General features: G+C 56.0%; 1 protein-coding gene across 1 annotated transcript in view; it reads left to right on the forward strand.

Moving 5' to 3' along the window:
* The window catches only part of SHANK2 (SH3 and multiple ankyrin repeat domains 2), a 453,317-nt gene that overhangs the window by 46,361 nt on the left and 391,997 nt on the right, over positions 1-14,959 (forward strand). Inside the window, exons 5-6 of the mRNA XM_060160929.1 lie at positions 4,474-4,625; positions 5,600-5,767. Of these exons, the coding sequence (XP_060016912.1) occupies positions 4,474-4,625; positions 5,600-5,767 (320 nt within the window). The remainder of the gene's footprint in view (positions 1-4,473; positions 4,626-5,599; positions 5,768-14,959) is intronic.

Raw genomic sequence — 14,959 nt, forward strand, 5'->3', positions numbered from 1 at the left:
ACCAGTTCCTGGTCATGCCCACGTGCTGCTACCCATGGAGCACATTTGAATTAGCAGGTGTTTAGAGCAGAGGGTCTCAAACTCAGCTGCACGTTAAAAACCACTTTGGGAAGCTGTACGCATCCTAATACTTGGGTCATGCATCACACCGATTCAGTTAGTGTCTGGGGGGTGGGAGCACGTGATGTCACTGTGCAGTCAAGCACGTGAAGCTGTCCTCTAGCAAAGTGCACCCCTTGGAGCTCCAGGGTCACTCTCAGAGGTGCCGATTCTCAGCCCTCCAGTCCTGTGGAGGCGTTTCTGGGAATGGAGCCAGTGTGCTTTGCATTAACCAGCTCTTTGGGTGATTCCCACACGTGCCAAAGTCTGAGAACTGCTGTTCTAGGTAATGAGGAAGGAATCCCCGAATCCCGCCTTTCCTCTCGCGGGTCCTTGCGAATTTTGAGGTGTGGCTGAGGTCTCTGTGGGGTTCAAGGCTTCTGTCAATGTCACCGGCTGAGCCCAGACTCGAACTTGAAGGTTCCGGCCCCAAGGCCAGGCTTTTCCCACCTGTGTCGTTTTGCATGAGGCAAATGGGTACAGGGAATGGGGTGGGTGAAATCTCTCCATTAGGAATAATTCAGTAATGGGTCTTATATTCAGTAATGGGTTAATTATTTACAAAGATAAATTGAGTGCACTGTTTGTGCTCCCTCGGACAACCTTGAGATCAAATATTAATCTTGTGTTGCTTTGTTCGACTCATTTTTATCCGTCTGTGTGCATGTATGCATCTCTGTCTGTGTATCCACCTATCTGCCCTTCCTTTACCCCTCCCTCCCTCCCTCCCTCCCTCCCTCCCTCCCTCTCTCTCCCTCCCTCACATCTATGCACCCACCCATCCACCTACCTATCTACCTGTCTGTGTATCCATCTGTCTTACAATAGCTCGAGGAGATATGCCTGGTTCCCCCTGCCCCGGGACAGCCACCACCCCCAGCACAGGGCAGAGCACTTAGTAGGCCTGTGAATGCATATTTCACTTGGTCTCCATCCTGGGGGCACCAAGACCATCTCTTGCTGAGAAAAGAAAGACAGTCACGAGGGGTTGTGCCTGTCCAGGGGGAGGGGGAGGGGAGAATAAGCATTGGCTTCACAGTTTATTTTAGAATCACTTTTATGATTATAACATAATAAAGGCTTTTAAAAATACAGGAAAAAAACTGTAATGAAGAAAATAAAGCCCATCTCTAGCTGAATCCCCTGGACAGACTCTGACTGTGGGCTGGGCACTGTTCCAGCATCGGACGTTGACATTCGATCCTCACAGAGCCCCACGGAGTGCAGGTCCTGCTTTTACCCTGACCATACAGGTGTGGAAACAGGCCCAGAGAGTTTGGGACACCCGCGGGAGGCCACCCAGCCTTTCGGGAGCAGAGCTGGGCTGTGCTGCCTCTGCGGGAGGTTCTCACCAGGCTCTGGTCCCCGGGTCCTCCTGAGGCCCCCGACGCGCCCCTGCACCCAGGCTGGTACGCAGTCCCAGCTGCAGGGGTCGGCGGCTGTCCTGTGTCTGCAGTCTCCTGCCCGGGTCCCCCGACACCCAGACAGACCGCAAGCCGCGGGGCTGGCGCCCCGTTGCTGTGCTCGTAGACGCCCCCCTCCTCGTGCCCACCTGAAAACCTTCCCTTCGAAGCACGACCTGGTCATTCCCGGAGCCAAAATGCCAGCAGGCAGTTTCTAGGTTGGAGGCAGTTCTGCCTTCAGAGTCATCTCCAAAGATGAGAGACCTCGGTCCCCTGATGAGGTTATATTTGCGGAGGTTCCTGTGTAATTTTTTTGAAACTTAGAAAATGTCGAAATGCAAAACCAGAAAAAATTTCAAAGCACTGTGGTGCCAGGGAACTGCCGCTCCCAAGTGCATTGGAGGAGGATCCCGTGTGACCCGGTTATACGGACAGTGCGGCAGCTGATTGACAAGTATCTTCTTGGTGGTCCCATCCGCCCATGTGGGGTCTCAATGGACGCCCCCTTCCTGAACCTTCCTGAACGTGAGGTCTAAGCTGGGGGCCCCCCTGACCTCGCCAGCGTGGGTCGTGGCCGGGTGTGAACGTGGCGGGTGTGAACGTGGCAGGTCTGCAGTGTCATTCAAGGAGGGTCTCTGGAACCCTCGAGATGCTGCCACGTGCCACTCGAGGTGCCTGGATGGCGTCCACGGGCTGGAGGTCCCAGCTCGTACAGGAGACGGCACAGCCACCGACGGGTGTCTAGCTCTCTCCACCTGCTTACGTGCCCAGCGCTGTCTGCCCAGCCGGGCCACAGGGGTCTGTGATTTGGAATTTTACCATTTGCCAATGCCTCCCTCTGAGACAGAGTTCTCATTGTAAAATGACCTTGACGCCGTCAGCTATGAAAACAGTGTCGTATAAACAGCGAAAAAAATCTCCTTTGGACCGCCTAGCTTTTCCGCTGGCCACGTGCAGACAGCCAAATAAGAAAGAAAAGCCCGAATCGTTTGGAAGGTTGACCTTGCCCTAGGTGCTATCATCCCGCATGCGCTGACCTCAGACTTGAGGAGCTGCTCTAAGAGACTTGGCTTTGGAGGGTGGTTGCTGGCAGCTCCCGACGGCCCCGTCCTTTACGCCCTTCCCAGATCACCCCTCGCCCACCGCCCTCCTGTGATGTCTTTTCCCTGCAAGGAACCCAGACCCTCAGATGCTGCTGTCTCTCTCTGAGTGTGCTTCTCTCTGCACGTCTGCCCCGTTTCCACATCTCTACCCCCGTTTCCCAGATGGCCTGGATTCCCAAACACCCCTCACCGCGTCACGCTCTCCTTGCCTTGCGCGTGATTTCTGTGAGGGCACATTCCCACTGTCACCAGCGTCCCCTAGCTGTCCCAGAAAACACTTATTTTTATTTTTTATTAATTAATTAATTAATTTTATTATTTAGGCTGCGCCGGGTCTTCGTTGCAGCACGTGGGCTTCTCCAGTTGTGGCGTGTGGGTTCTCGAGCGTGCGGGCTCAGTAGTTGCAGCATGCAAACTCTTAGTTGCGGTATGTGGGATCTTAGTTTCCCGACCAGGGGTCGAATCCGGGCCCCCTGCATTGGGAGCGCGGAGTCTTAACCACTGGACTACGAGGGAAGTCCCAAAACTCCTAATTTTCAAAAACCCCCGCGTGAGAAGGTGCCTCTCGTAGGTCCGCAGCAGGGATGTGTCAGTGGCATTCGTGACCATCATACCACTTCCCTTGGGAGAGAATGCATAAGTTGCACTTTACACATGCTCTAGGGCGTGTCTACCCGCTGCAGATGAGTTTCAAGGAGCGGGGTAAGCCCACGAGACTCACCACGAAAAATCAAGGTACAGAGGGATTCCAACGGTGAATTTTAAGAGCCCTCCAGACAATACCCATTTATGGATAAATAAATGTTGTAACTGAAAATGGATGGGAGTCGTCAATCTAGATTTGTGATGAAGTTGCCTTTTCTGGGGATGGAGGGTGGTGTGGTGATGTGTCAGTGACAGGCGGTTAGAAGGGCATTCCACCCCATGGAAGATGCCCCAGTCCTTTTACTCTCAAAACGTGCTTGAGGAAAGAACGATTCCTTATTAACTATTAGCGTTTTGGGCCACGGGAACGTGCACGTTGTCGTGTTACTCTTTGCACTTTTCTGTGACGTAAGAGCCTTTCAAATTAACCACATCAGAGTCATGCACTCTGCTTGGCGGTGGTGATGGCGGGCACGTGAGGGTCACTGAGGAGAGACGTCTGATGACAGAGACTGACATCCTCGGCCATGGCCACCTGCAGACTGGTCCACCTGCACGGGGTGTGGGAGCCCCTTCCTGACCCTCGTTGCCGCAAAGGCGGGCTTCAGCCTTTGGTCCCCTGGGCTTCTGCCCCACTTCGTATGTTGGTCCTTCCTTGCGTTGGTCCGGTCCCATCATGATGGCTGTTGGCGTCTCTCTGCTCTCCCAGATGGAGACCCCTGCAGGGCACGACCCTGTGTCTTACTCACTTGTTTCCCTGCAGCTCAGTCCCTGGCATCTACCAAGATACCCGTAGATGCTGTGAAGTTGAAATGAAGCAAGGCGGGCATCTGCCTTTCCAGTCTTTAACTGCAGCCCTGACTGACCCCTCCTCCTACAGGGCAGCGTCGGCTGGGGCTGCGGGATTCTGTGTACCGAGGGCAGAGGCAGCCGGGGCAGCTTCTCAGACTCAGGGCCCACAAGGCGATGATGTGGAACCCTGCCTCTGCCCCCGTTTTGATTTGCCCGTGACACTGAGAGTCACCGCCATCGTCACTAGGGTTGCCAGAGCCATGCTCAGTGCACGGATGTTTGGGGTCGGCAGGTGGGTGGGAGCCGTGATGCCCTGGCGGGTCAGTCTGTCAAGCTCACTTTGGGACGTTTGAACTTGGTTAACGGGGTCACGTGACTTCGCAGCTTTGCCCCAAGTGCCGGTTCTGACGTGCATGTGTTTGGGTCCCTAGAGACTCCCCTGACCTTAGCCGCGCAGCTGGACGACCCCGTGGAGGTGATCAAAGCTCTCCGAAACGGCGGGGCCCACCTGGACTTCCGCGCCAAAGACGGGATGACGGCCCTGCACAAAGCCGCCCGCGCCAGGAGCCTGCTGGCGCTGAAGGTACAGGCGGGGCCCGTCTCACACGGTGGCGCCCCCTCCTCTGATCCCCTGGGTAGGCCCTGCCCCACTCCCCATCCCACGACAGCCACCTGCGGTGACCCCACCCTTGGTGTGGTTGCTTTTATTATAGAATCTGCTGCTCACAGAAAGTTCTCTTTCCCCTTCTGATTCCGCCAAAGGGCTCGTATTTTCAGCTCAAACCCACCTCCCTCCACGGGAGGGCGCTGCAAAGCCAGCCCTCCGCCACCGAGCCAGCCTCGCTGCTGCCAGAGCCCCCCCAGACATTGGAAGCTGATGCCGAGGGAGGGGGGAGGGCGGACCTCACCCTCATCTTCCTCCCCGCACTGTTCTTCGAGCATGCTCCACTGGCCCTGGCTCTGCGCCTGTGGGCACAGGGCGCATGCCCCCAGCCCATGCTCTATCAGGGCCCTGGCGCGGAGGGGAGGGACCCACAGCTGTGGGGTGACGACCCCCAAGATGGTGCTTTTCTGTAAAGCAGACTTCTTAACTGCACGGCAGCTGCACACTCGTCAGCTGGCTTCCTCGGAAATCAAGTGACAATGCTTGCTAGTTTGGCCAGCTGCAGGACGTGCATGGAGATGGGTTACGCTGGACTTTTAGGTTCACACCTTTTTCCCGCAAATGTCACCTTCCCCTCGTTGCTGTCTGCTGGTCCACAGGGCCCAGCCGGGCTCAAGCAGGTAGTGCCCGGCGGGCCACGTGTGCAGAAGGCCTCCCCGTCTCCCGGATGTGTAAGCACGTGTGCGTGCCTGGCACCAAGTGCTCCTCTAGGGCCAGAAACCTCGTCGTCTAAGCTGGGGCCTCCTTAATTCCGGGAGGCCAGGAGAAGCTCGGGAACCGAGGGCTCCGTCACCCTGGCCCGGGGGAGCGTGACCTTCCTCTTCCTTCTTGATCGATTCACTCTTGTGAAGGGGGGTGTGAGACCAGTGACCACACGTTGGTGTTTTTTCCAGACCCTGTTGGAGCTTGGCGCATCCCCGGATTACAAGGACAGCTACGGCCTCACGCCGCTGTATCACACTGCGGTGGTCGGGGGCGACCCCTGCTGCTGCGAGCTGCTGCTGCACGAGCACGCGGCCGTGAGCTGCAAGGACGAGAACGGCTGGTACGAGATCCACCAGGTGCGCGGGGCTCGCCCCTCACCTGCTCTCCCGACGGGCGGGGCTGCGGTGCTGGGTGAACGCCCCCTCCGTGGGAGCCGTGGGCGCCCCGATAGAGCCTGCAGGTGCTTTCTGCACACAGGTGCCCCAGCACAGGGCGCACTTCCCAGACCCCACCTGCAGCAGTGGAGTTGGGGGAATGTCGGCTTGTAGTCGTGGCAGAAACAGATCCACCTGGTGGCTCCGATGAAGAGTCTTTAGTGGACCGAGAGGAGACCGTGTCCCCGGAAGCGGGGACAACGGGCCGAGGAGGAGGGCACCCAGCGGGAGCCGTGTCGCGGAGGGATGCGGGGAAGAAGTACCACGGCTGCTCCATCCTCCCGCCCTCCCATTGGCTGAGCCCCGCCAGAGCAGGTCAATCACGGAGCCTAGTGGTGCAGGCCTGGAGGTCAGGGTCTCCGGGTGGAGAAGGGTGGACAGTGGGTTTGGGAAAGCAGAGGGGGAATATCCGTCCAGGAGGTCAAGGAAGAGGCTCTGACTTCTCTCGCTCGGCCTTTACGTTGCAGTGAGTTTCAGTGCTTATCAGGCTGCCTGTTTCCCTCCACCGCCGTCACCTTACACACCCGCGCATCTGAGCAGGGTCACGTACCTGCCCACTGTGGTCAGAGGACCCGGCTGCCCCCGCCCCCGCCCCCACCCCCACCCCCTCCCCCGCCTGGCCTTTCTAATGCTCAGTTCCGGTTCATCAGCGTCCCCGCAGCCTGGAGAGGCATCCAGTCCCCTCCTGTGGTGTGACGGGGCTGTGCTGGGGGAGGGGGGAACTTCTGCGAAGCTGCTCACAGGAGCCCCCTGAGCCCACACCCTGGGCAGGACCTCGGAGGAGCAGTGATGCCTGCCTGCCCGCTGGGCCTCTGTTTGCTCATCGGTAAAGTGGGCCTCAGCAGGGCCTCCCACACCTTCGGGCCATAGGGAGGACGGAATGTTAGCAAGACCCAATGTTTTCCAGATAAGTCCAGCCTTCCTGCTTTGGCCTCTGGGCTGAAGCGGTTGTTTCTGCCTGGAGTGTCACATCCTGGGCCCCCAGCTCCCCAGCCAGGGCTGCGCACAACCCCAGAGCCCGCGTTGCTCTGTTTGTCGCCCACAGTGGTGCTGGGCAGTGGATGGCGTCGGTACTGTTGGCTTCTTCTGTGCGGGGGGCGGGGGGTGAGCTGCTCAGGTGACACGGGGGACGGAGGGCCCAGCGTGGACCTCGCCAGTGACTGGTTTCAGGTCTCCAGGGCTTCACTGAAGAAGGTGCTGGGAGGAGTTGCCCCTCCCCCAGCGGGGTTGTCACTTGGCATCAGAGCATCAGGCTGGAGGCCGTGGTCCCGGCAGTGGAGCTCCCAGTGGGCACTGACAGCCTGGACAGAAGGGGTGGGCTTGCCCTCACACACCCGGGCACTGAAGGTGCCCCCTGGGCCTGGAAGAGGCAAAGGAGTAGGGATGTGAGTCTCACGCTGAGGGTCTCAGTGTCGCACAGCTTGCATCCTTCCGGAGACGTGGAAACGGAGCAGAAGGGCTTGGGTGGAGTGAAGACTCTGTGTCCCCGAGGTTTCCTGCTCGGTAGATCTCAAGTTCTGTGATGCTGTCTTTGCTTGGGTTCAGATTTATCTTATGAAACCACCGCGTTCCCAGGGGAGGTGTGGGCCCTGCGGGGATGCCGCTCAGCCTGAGAGGAGGCGCGCGTGCCTCTCGGCGGATGGAAGGGTCAGTTATGCGGGGAGCGAGGCCGCGAGGGCCTGAGAGGCTGGGGGTGGAGGGCAGAGCTGAAGGGCAGGGGCAGAGGCTCAGGACGCCTCCACCACCGGCCACCTCGACTGGCGGCCTTGCCGATTGGGGGGCGTCTGCACCCCCCAGGAATGGGCCGTGCTTCAGGGATCTGCCTCCTTTAACTCAGCAAAGCAAATGAGTGCTGGAGACCCCGCTGGGCCTGGGGCCTAGGCCCATAACTGCTCACGTTTCGTGGTGTTCTGAGCCACTCAGCCAAAGCCCCGGGCGTTGCAGCCACACGGCAGGCCCACGCCCACCCAGTGGCACACGTGTCACCCGCCAGGCCCGGTCAGCGTCCTGGACACCGAACCCAGCGGTAAACAGAAACACCCAGTCCTGCGGGTCTTACGTCCCCGTGGCGGGGGGTGGGGACAGCGAGACAGATGGATGTGAACAAAGATTACAGACCCACACGTGCTCACACGCACACACACACGTCTGTGCCCACATGTGGCGCAGGCCCGGCAGTGCTTCACGTCTCCCTGAGATGGTTCACACGGTGACCAGGCTGGGGCAGGACGGGGGTCCCCAAGGTGTGGGCAGTGCTCTGTCCCTCTGCTCGTCTCCGCTCATAGCTGCACTTGGCCGTCAGCTCCGTGGTGACCTTTAAAAGGCCAAGCCCATCGTCACACGTGGACCCAATGAGGGTGTGAAAGGGGAGAGTTTCAGGCTCCGCCAGCGATTCCCAAGGGGGGGTCCTAGCTCTGTTGGCGTGAGCAGCCCTGGGGGTCCTCAAGGACCCTGTATTTCCATCTGCCAGGCATCTGCTCCTCAGCCCCTCTGTTAAATGTAGGTTCTTCTACTATTCAGGCCTGGTGAGGCCAACCTATCGGGAGGTACCTGCCAGTGGGAACGGTTTGTTACTGACCGCAAGAAGAGGGGCACAGCCCACCACGCACGGCCACGCGGGGAAGGCGGGGGGTTGTGCGCGCAGAGCCGTTACTGTGGTTTTCGAGGGAGGGAGCAGGTGAGGCATGACAAGCAGGCTGAGTGAGCTCAGTGGCCCTGGGGCACGGGGGCCGCCCTGTTGTCTGGGACCTGCCCTGGGTGCTCAGGACAGGGGTGAGGGGCCCTGAGCGTGAGGGCCCCAGAGAGGAGGGCTCAGGTGAGGACTCTGCACGGTGGTTTGTATTTGGAAGCTGGGCTCACGGCTGAGTCCTCTTCCATCTCCGGGAATCAGCTCTTCCTGGCAGGGCAGCCCCTTCAGGGGAGCAGCCAGCAAGACCCCTGGTGCCGGAGCATCAGAAACACAGAACACGAGGCAGCGGAGTGCGTTCAGCCCAAGTCCAGCCGAGTGACCCTTCACGGGGGTGCTCCGTGCCCCGACGACCTTGGAGAGACCTTGGAGAGCTCTTCTTTCCTCCCCTCGCCCCCCTTCCTACCTGTTCTCCCCTCCCCCCTCAACCAGGCTAACGTTTCCCCCCACACCGTGCTGGGTTGGCCTCCCGCTGAGACTGACTCCCTCATCGAATGCACGTGACAGTCGTGACCATCTCGCTTGTCTCTTGGGACGGCTGCCCTGAGACGGAGGGTGACTGTGCGTGTTGGGGCAGTGGGGGTCACTTTCTTCGGTAGCGGCTCCCTGCCATGATTCCAGCCCCTGACACCCCCTGCGTGGATTCCGAGCACCCAGCACCAGAGCTACCCAACCTCCGGGGTCCCCGCCCCCGGCAGCGCCTTTGGAGCTTGGAGGCCTTCAGCCCAGTTGTCCCATCCTGCTCCGCTGTCCCGCGTCACCCGTCAGGGTCCGTCCACCGCCCTCTAGTGGCGGGTTTCTTTTTCGCGCAAGTCCTGCGGAAGCACCTGCGTTATCCAAGCCGCTGTCTTCACCTGCTCTGACGTGACCGTCAGGAGGGCATCGTGCAGGATGCTCAGCGAGGAACCTCGCACACTGCCGTCCCCCCGCCCCCGGATTATCTTCCTCCGTCAGGGCTCACGTTCACCCAGCAAACGCTGTCCTCTCCATCTTTTCACACCCCTCCAGCAGCCCTCGCAGACACCCTCGCTGGTCTCTGAGTTAGCCGGGCCCAGAGAGGGTGAGTGACCAGCCCGAGGCTCCCAGCGCGGCTCCGGCCAGAAGCCTGCTTCTTTGTCCGGCCTCCAGGGCTCTCAGACAGAAGCTACCCCTCTAATGACAAGGCACTTGTGGCAGAAGGAAGTGGAGGGCAGGTGGGTTTGCATCGCCCAGCTGGACTGATTCTAGCTCTGCTGTCTTGGAGAAGCACCTCGGAGTTCTGGGGTCCACAACTCCCTCTGCATGGCAGCCGACAGCTCCTTCCCAGCCGGCTGGCTCCCCATCCTTCCAGGGCACCTGAGTGCCCGCAGCCTGACCTGCTCGCAGGTGTTGCAGAAGGCTTGCGTGGCTTTCCGGGGCGTTGCCCGGGGCAGGTGTTTAATTGCAAAGGGAGGTCTTCACATCCAGCCCCCAGGCCCCGTGACTGGGGACGCCCATCCCCTGAATGCTGACTTTGGAAGAGGACTTTTTTGACCTGTCTGCAAACCATCTTTCAACTTGTTATTCAGGTTACTCTAATTTTTTTCATTACAAAAGCAATATCTGCTCGACGTGAAAGTCTTTAAAACTATGAAGAAACATAAAGAAGGAAGTAAAAAACACCCAAATGCATTCCCAGAACATGGTGGGCCAGATTACGGGGGCTTCACTGAAGTTTTAGTTGCTAAGTACTTTCACATCCACCGGGGCAGTGCCCGGCACCTAGCTCCGACCAGAGGGAGGAGGGGGGTTTGGCTGTCTCAGGACTTGAGGAAGAGTTGCTGGCGAAGCCAAGGTTCCTGAAAGGACGCCGTCCCCAGTGAGAGGACAGCTGCTTGGTCTCGTGTTTCCACACACCTTTGTGGGCAGCTATGCCCACAGGACTGGCCCACATGGGGCGTCTCGCTCCCTTCCTCCTTCCCTGAGTCTGTCGATTCCACTTGGAGGATAGGTGAGATTTCCTCCGTGTGCTGTCAGTAGCGTATATTCTGGGCTGGGAGTGCAAAACCCCCTCAACATGGCCTGGGTCACCTGAGCAAGTGGCTTACCCTCTCTGAGCTTATTTGCTAATCTCTAAAGCTGGCTGAGTAACAATTCATAGAGCTCTCAAGACAGTTAAATGATGCATTGACTATAGCGCCTGGCATCTAGTAAGTGCTCAATAAGTGCTGGCCACGCCCCCATCATAACCATCATTGTCAGCATTATCATCTGGCCACGCCCCCATCATCACCATCATCACCATCACTCTCATCTGGTCATGCCCCCATCATCGCCATCATGGTCACTATCATCTGACCACGCCCCCATCACCATCATGGTCACTCTCATCTGACCACGCCCCCATCACCATCATGGTCACTCTCATCTGACTAGGCCCCCATCACTGTCATGGTCATTATCATCTGGCCACGCCCCCAATCACCATCCTGGTCACTATCATCTGACCACGCCCCCATCGCCATCATGGTCATTATCATCTGGCCACGCCCCCATCACCATCATGGTCATTATCATCTGACCACACCCCCATCACTGTCATCCTTATCACTGTCATCAGGCCATGTCTGGTTTCCTCTGTGAGGAATGATGCTTGGCAGTCAGAGAGCACTTAACCGATTTGCTCACAGGCCTTCACACAGGTCTCATTTGACTCCTGCAATGATTCTGTAAAGGATGCTTTATCATTTGGCCTTAACTTTGTTATTGGTTGCTATTTATTATTTATCATTTTCAAGTGAGGAGTTTTAACTTTAAGGAAATCACAGTTTTTGGCCGCTGCTCCCTCCTGTCCCTCTTCCTCGCTGAGCTCACCCCTGCTCACCCTCAGCCCTGGGCTCCAAGTCCTTGGCACTTCCCCTGACCCCACAGTAAGGGACAGGCCCCTGGGGAGGTTCCCTCGTGGTGTGGTCCTGGGTCTCTGTGTGGGTGCTTACTGCCTGCTAACTGTTCTGCTGTCATATCTCCAGCTTGTCTTATAAAGTACATATTATAGGAGAAAAGCCTAAGTGTGGTGCGGACGTAAATAAGTTTGCTTGTGGCACTGAACCAAGCAGAAGCTTTTGCAATGCAGTGAACTCCTCATTGCTCCAATTGCATTGCACAACCCCAGGGCGCGCTGTGACACTTGCTGTAAATGTAGGCTTGTAGATTTATCACAACAGGTGTCCAGCAGGTGGCAGTGTAGTGCTTGAAGGAAGGAGCACTCTTTTCCCTAATTTACACCAAATTATGTGTTTGGGGGGGATGCCCAGCACAGGTCGGTGAATCCCAAATCCCAAATCTTGTGGGGAGTCTACGCCAAATACTCGTGCCCGGGAGATTTGCAGGCAGGAGATGTGGGGCGGAGCCCCACACATACATGCATTTTCCATAAAGCATCTCAGAAAAAAATGGGTAAGCAATGTGAGTGTAAGAGGTGCTGTTTGGTTTTACATTCTAGTTCCTCTCTGACCTCTGCCCATCCTTTTAATCTGTCTCCCAAGGGCCAGAGAGGACAACACCCTTTTCAGAAAAAGAACAGAGGGTTAGCACGGCTTATCTTGGGGGAGGACAAATTCTTACTCTGATAAGCTTTAGGTCCTTATGTCAAGCAAGCACTCATTTCTTTTTTTTAACTGTGAATGAGTATTTAATTTCAAACTTTAAGAGGAGTTGCAAAAGCAACACAGAGTACTCCCGTATTCCCTTCATTCAGAGACCACATTTGAGTTTTTCCAAAGGATCCAGTCCGGGATCCTGCAGGAGCCCTTCCAACTGGGAGACTTCATAAGTCTTCCCTAGATTCTCTCAAGGGACTCTTTTGAAGATTATGGGGTAGTCATTTTGGAGACTGTCTCCCAGTTTGGGTTTGCTCAGTGTTTCCTCGTGATGAGATGCAAGATGTGCATGTTTGCAGGAATGTCATGGAAGGGACGTGTGTTTCTGGCAGTCCTGTTACGTGGCAGGTGGTGACCATTTGCTGTTATTGGTAATGTTCACTCTGACCCCCTGATCACGGGGAATCTGCCAGGTTCTCCACCATAGTTTTCTCTTCCCTTTGAAGTTAGTATTTTGTGGGACCTTTAGACTGTTTTAGAAAACCCCTTTTCTCATCTCCCTGTCCCCTGCTAGTTTTAGCACCCAGTGGTATTTCTTGTCTGAATTAAGTAATTCATTGGAGATTCTCTAAATCTAAATGGAGATTTTCTACTCCCATCCTTGCTTCTCACACTAATTCGTTGGCTTTCTGTCATCAGGAAGAGCTTTCTCTTCTTGTTTATTTATTCACTTATTTGTAGCAATGTGGTTTCGTGGATGTCTGTTTATTCAACAGGTAACCATCTGTTAATGTTGTCCCACTTTGGGTCCAGGGAGCCGCATCAAGGTGGCCTGTGTGTCCTGTGGACACACCCCCATCCTTTCTTGCGCACTTCCTTACCTTCTGGCTCCACAAGGTATTCCAGGCTCATCTCGTTCTTTTCCTGCCTCAGCCCTGGAATAGGCCATCTCTGTAAGAAGCCCTTGTTCTTTCTTCTGAGTTCAGTAAGTCCCTAACATACGAACCTTCAAGTTGCAAGCTTTCGAAGATGAGAATGTGTGTCCGCATGTCCAGTCACATAACTTCGTTCCCGTGTCTGGTGTTATCTGCAGCCTAGGCTAACTTTGTTGCACTTACGAACAAATTGGACTTACGAATGCCCTCTCAGAACTGAACTTGTTCATGTGTAGGGGGACTTACCGTATAGAGTGGTATTTAGAACCCAAGATCCGAGTATTAAGTGTGCTCACTGCTACCGGGCTTTTGCTGATCCCAGCCGCTCTCAGGAGGGGGAGTTAGGGACACACGTCCTCGCACATCCACGTGTTCCTACACATTTACTTTTTTGCTTTTCTCTATATTGAAAACCATGTGCTTATACTGATAGCTCTTTTTCCTGTCCAGTGCCACAGAGTTTATTCTGGTTTTCTCCCGCACTGGATTAATAACTCCCTTTCTTTGACGGTGGGAAACCTGCTCCCATTTTCCTCCATGCATTTACCTGTTGCTCAGCCCCCCTGAATGCAGCCAGTCTGCCGACTGGTCTGGCCAGCACCTTGCTCAGATTCCCTTCACCCTTCCCCGTCTGCGCGGCTGCTTCCTCAGCAGGTACGGCTTCTATCACGCAACAGCCGGTGGTTTAAAAGAAGAGACGTGCAAAGGAGATCCTTTAAAGGAGTGAATGGTAGAATTTAAGACTGTGGGATTACAGGAGGTTTTTTTGTTTCAGCACTTGTCTGATGTTTCTGGTTTCGCTTGCTTTCAAACAATAGGCTTGGAGAAAGAGGCCCTTGAGGGGGATTCTCTCCCTGACAGTCAGCCCGGAGTAAAAGGCTCTAGTTTACCTTTTTGCATTGATCCTATTGTAACCCTTGGTGGGGAGAACGTGAACGCCATCCCGATGATGTAATGTAAAACCCACAATTTCAGATGAACCTGGGGAAGAGGAAGGGTGAGTCTGGAGTGATTGTAAAGATGTTTTTTACGCCAACTCTCTTTGTTTTTGACTACAGGACAATTCAATTATGCCATTACACAGTCTTGCCTCCTGGAAGTTCTTTGGAGAGAGTTGATTAGCCAGGGCTCCTCCAATTTGAGGAACAAAAATCCCAACTCAAACTGGCTTAAGGGGAAAATTAAAATTATGCCTAGGCTTACATCCCGAAAAACCCAGGCCCAGTTGTAGCTGAGAGGGGTCCACAGGGCATCTGTTGCTTGGCCGTGCGTGCGTGCGTGCGTGTGTCTTGTTTTCTCTCTCCTTCCTTTAGCTCCCACTTCTCCCTTCCTCTGCACTGGTGGCCCCAGCAGGTCCGGCTTCTGTGGCTTTTTTCTGTCCACCTTGGAGGAAAGAGAGAACTTCATTTTCTCAGTGGTTCTGACAGATGTTCCAGTCTCGTCTTCACAGGCCCCCGAGAGTCACTTGGGCATCCCCAGCCCACGCCTGTGGCCGGAAGGTAGACTGTTCTGTGTCCACTGCAGGCATGGGGGGTGGGGCAGGCCCCCAGACCTCTGGGACTGGGGTCGGGTGGCCCCCAGAGGAAGAGGCAGGCGCTGCTGCCACAAGAAGGGAAGGCGGGTGGGCAGGGAAAAGCCGTATCTTCGGGAACGATCTGCTCTGTAAACGGATGAGATGATATTACGGGCAGCAGGGGTTGTAAGTGGGTGTTTCTCAAGGTTTTTTTTTTTAAAGCTCATCCAATTACTAGTGCCCGTGTCTTTCCTGTCATCTCTCCTCTCTATTAATTGGCGAGGTGTAGCTCTTTGTCGTGGACCGTGCAGAGGTGAAACGCCCCTCCATCTGTCTCAGTTATCGGAAAGGCAGGATTACTGAGCCCTTCTTCCTCTGGCTACCGTGCAGCCCAACCCAAACCACCCACAGCTGCCTGTCCTG

This window comes from Lagenorhynchus albirostris, chromosome 9, assembly GCF_949774975.1.
Source record: "Lagenorhynchus albirostris chromosome 9, mLagAlb1.1, whole genome shotgun sequence".
Taxonomy (NCBI): Eukaryota; Metazoa; Chordata; class Mammalia; order Artiodactyla; family Delphinidae; genus Lagenorhynchus; species Lagenorhynchus albirostris.